Raw genomic sequence first — 3,144 nt, forward strand, 5'->3', positions numbered from 1 at the left:
ATAAATTTTTAAAAAATTAAATAATTATACGGGTTGAGATTTCGTATAATGCATACATATTGACAATCTATATAAATTATACGCGGCGACGCAACGAGAAGAACTGAAGAACAAGAAGAGGAAAAACACAATAACACAGCTTAGGGAGAGGGAGAGTTTTTCAAAATTTTAAGTAAAGGATAATTTAGTCAGTTCACTTAAAATGCTGGATGTACCAGAGATTGGAATGGGTGCACCTAGGAATTTGCTACCTTGTATTCCGCCCATTTCACGGCCAAACCCAATCATTTCTTTTGTTCCGATTTCCCAACCAAAAGACCACTCTCGACGAGCTTCCCAAAACAAGAAGCACCAATGGCAGTCGCGAATCTGCAGAGACTGTCCTCGCAAGCGCACCGCCTCCCCTCCCTCTCGTTCTTCTCCAAATCCCTGATCTACCGCCGCACCTCCTCTTCCACGAAGAAGGTCGCCGACCGCATCGTACGGCTCTCGGCGATCGACTTCGTGGGAAAGAAGCACGAGGTGGTGGGCCTGGCCGGCCAGACCTTGCTGAAGGCCCTGATCAACACGGGCCTGGTCGACCCGGAGTCCCACCGCCTCGAGGAGATCGACGCCTGCGCGGCCCACTGCGAGGTCAACATTGCCCAGGAGTGGCTCGACAAGCTCCCCCCTCGCTCCTACGACGAGGAGTACGTCCTCGTCCGCAATTCCCGAGCCAGAGCCCTCAACAAGCACTCCAGGCTCGGATGCCAGGTCCTCCTCGACCTCGACCTCGAAGGTATGGTCGTTGCTCTCCCCGAACCTAGGCCCTGGGACACTTCCTAAGTCCAAAGCGAACCTCTTTTATTTTTATGGCTCAATAATGTGATCCATGAACCTTTGGAAACATAGCAGAACTGTGGTTGAAGCTTGTATTGGTTTCTTCTTGTTATATTTTTGGTGGTTTTAGACTCCCGTGCCTGTTATTGGCTCGCTATGGATAACTATTTGCAAACTTGTGTTTTGTTATTATGATGATTATGATATGATGAATAGCATTGTTATATTAAGGTCTTGCTTTAACTTATAAGTTTGTTTTGTGGCCTTTCTTGTTTCTCTTCTTCGCTTAGATTTTTTTTGATGTCGTGATAAAAAGGGGGAAATGGAAAATGTGGAATCGTTTTGCTGGTGGAGGAGTTTGTAAATGGGTGATTAGGGTTTTTCTTTCTTGCAAAAATTATAGGCTTAAGGTTTTCGTGGTGAACCTGTTTGCAATTTAGTGTGCTTGATTTTGCAAGCTTGTTGACTACCTTTGAATGTTGTCAACTTAACCAGTCTCTAGGTCAGTGTTATCAATGGAGGACAGCAGAAGGCCCAAATTCCGCCATAGCAAGCCTCCCTTCACGAACTGTCTATGGCAGTTGGCAAAAGAATCTTCCTTGCCATTCTGCGGTGGTGCCGCCATTTAACAACATTGCTCTAGGTTAATTGTCTGATCTGAGGTGGATATTCTTGGATTCTTAATTTTAGTTATGTGTATTTGCAATGATTTTTAGTAGCCTGTTACTGCTAAAATGGTGAGTCGGACAATAGCTAGGCCTATGCAGTTGTCTGAGTTTGGGAGGAAAACTGATCATCTTTCGTAAGATGATGTACAGTAGCTAACAGTCCTCATGGTGCTACATTAGAAGCACCCAATGTAGATAATTATAACCATACATATAAAATGACAGCAATGGAATTCCCCTATAACTATTAACATCATGGTTACTTGAGAGAAACAGTGGCAAAAGAGTATGCATATTTGAGCGCAGATTCAAATCCTAAGTGAATTTAAGAGAAGCATCCAAACAGTTTTTTAACATAAAAGTTTCACATTTTCGAATAAATTTTGGAAGACTAACATTGCAAAGTGCAAACAGTTGAGTCACACACGTGTTGGCTAACTGTATGTTTGGTTCTGCTTATTTTTGCAATTTATGTTGAACCAAACATGCTATATAAGTCTTAACATATACAAACTTGAGCTTATTTTCACAAGGACCTGCGTGTAAATGGCATTGGGGTCAGATACAAAAGGCCCTAGATCACAGGAAGCCATACCGAAGTTATCCCTTTTTGGTTAATTTGATAGACGGTTTGTATTTGGTGTAATGACTGATGAATGTGTTATTTATAATCCTTCTATTGGAAATAGTTTTGACTTCTTAGGTTTTGATGATCAAGTAGACTCAGGGCAGTGTAAAGCTGGTGTGCAGGAACCTATTCTTAAAGAATATTGGGCTTTGCAAGTGTTTTCACAGTTAATTAAAGAATCTTTAATTTGGGAATATTACTATATGTGAGGATCTCAACCAAATAGGAACCCCCCCCCCCCCCCCCCCCCCCCCAGGACTGAATTAGTGTTCTTTAAGCTAAAGAACTAGTTTTGAATTTTGGATATGAAGCAGTTGTTGCTTTTGAAAATACATTTGCCTTTTCAGGTGTAGGAATCTAGGAATGTATTACTGACATAAAAGTTCAATTTTGATTGGCCAACACTAAAAACACCTAACGAACTACATATGTGTTTTGTCCAATTATTGACCCTTAAATCCTTCATGCATGGTTTTTCCTTTAAAGTATAATGATAATTTAATTTAGAGATGGTTTATTAAGCTACAATTGATGTTATTTGGTAGCAGGATGCTAATTAACCGTGATTGTATATCCTATCTGTAGCTGAATGCACACTGTGGCTTCCTCTTGAGTCTTATTTAATTAATGTAGTAATAATAAATAGATTCTTGATTAAGAGGTTGAATTTTCAGATCATTCTGCAGTGCTCAAAAGTTAGTCATTGCATAGTGGTTAAATAGAGAAAGACAGACAGCGATAATTTGTAATGTGGAATTTGGACCTGAATTTGCTACTATTTCCCTATCCATGCTTGATTTTGGTCCGTCACTCTCTTCCCCGATGAAGTCATTACTCCAAAAATGGCAATTTATCAATGTTGTACCCATATTTGATACCAATACGAGTGCCAATACATATAAATCCAAGGAATATCTTCCATTTTTTTAAAAAAAATTGCGTCATACATTTAAGCTACAACTCTGACATTTTGAATAGGAATAAAATTACATACAGCTCTATTCTTTTCCTATTTATCTATCCTTAAAG

The 3,144-nt window shown here is 40.0% G+C and overlaps 1 protein-coding gene across 1 annotated transcript; it reads left to right on the plus strand.

The window, feature by feature from the left end:
- The first annotated feature begins 224 nt into the window (after positions 1–224).
- LOC106797183 (rhodocoxin) lies at positions 225–1,049 on the plus strand. Its single transcript, XM_014771242.3, has one exon. It carries the CDS (start codon positions 355–357, stop codon positions 823–825), a length of 471 nt encoding a protein of 156 aa, XP_014626728.1. The 5' UTR covers positions 225–354; the 3' UTR covers positions 826–1,049.
- Positions 1,050–3,144: the final 2,095 nt, after the last annotated feature.

Source organism: Glycine max, chromosome 18, assembly GCF_000004515.6.
Source record: "Glycine max cultivar Williams 82 chromosome 18, Glycine_max_v4.0, whole genome shotgun sequence".
Classification (NCBI taxonomy): domain Eukaryota; kingdom Viridiplantae; phylum Streptophyta; class Magnoliopsida; order Fabales; family Fabaceae; genus Glycine; species Glycine max.

What these genes read in the sequence shown, in the direction of transcription:
- LOC106797183 (XM_014771242.3), top strand. Translation starts at nt 355, where the DNA reads ATGGCAGTCGCGAATCTGCAGAGACTGTCCTCGCAAGCGCACCGCCTC.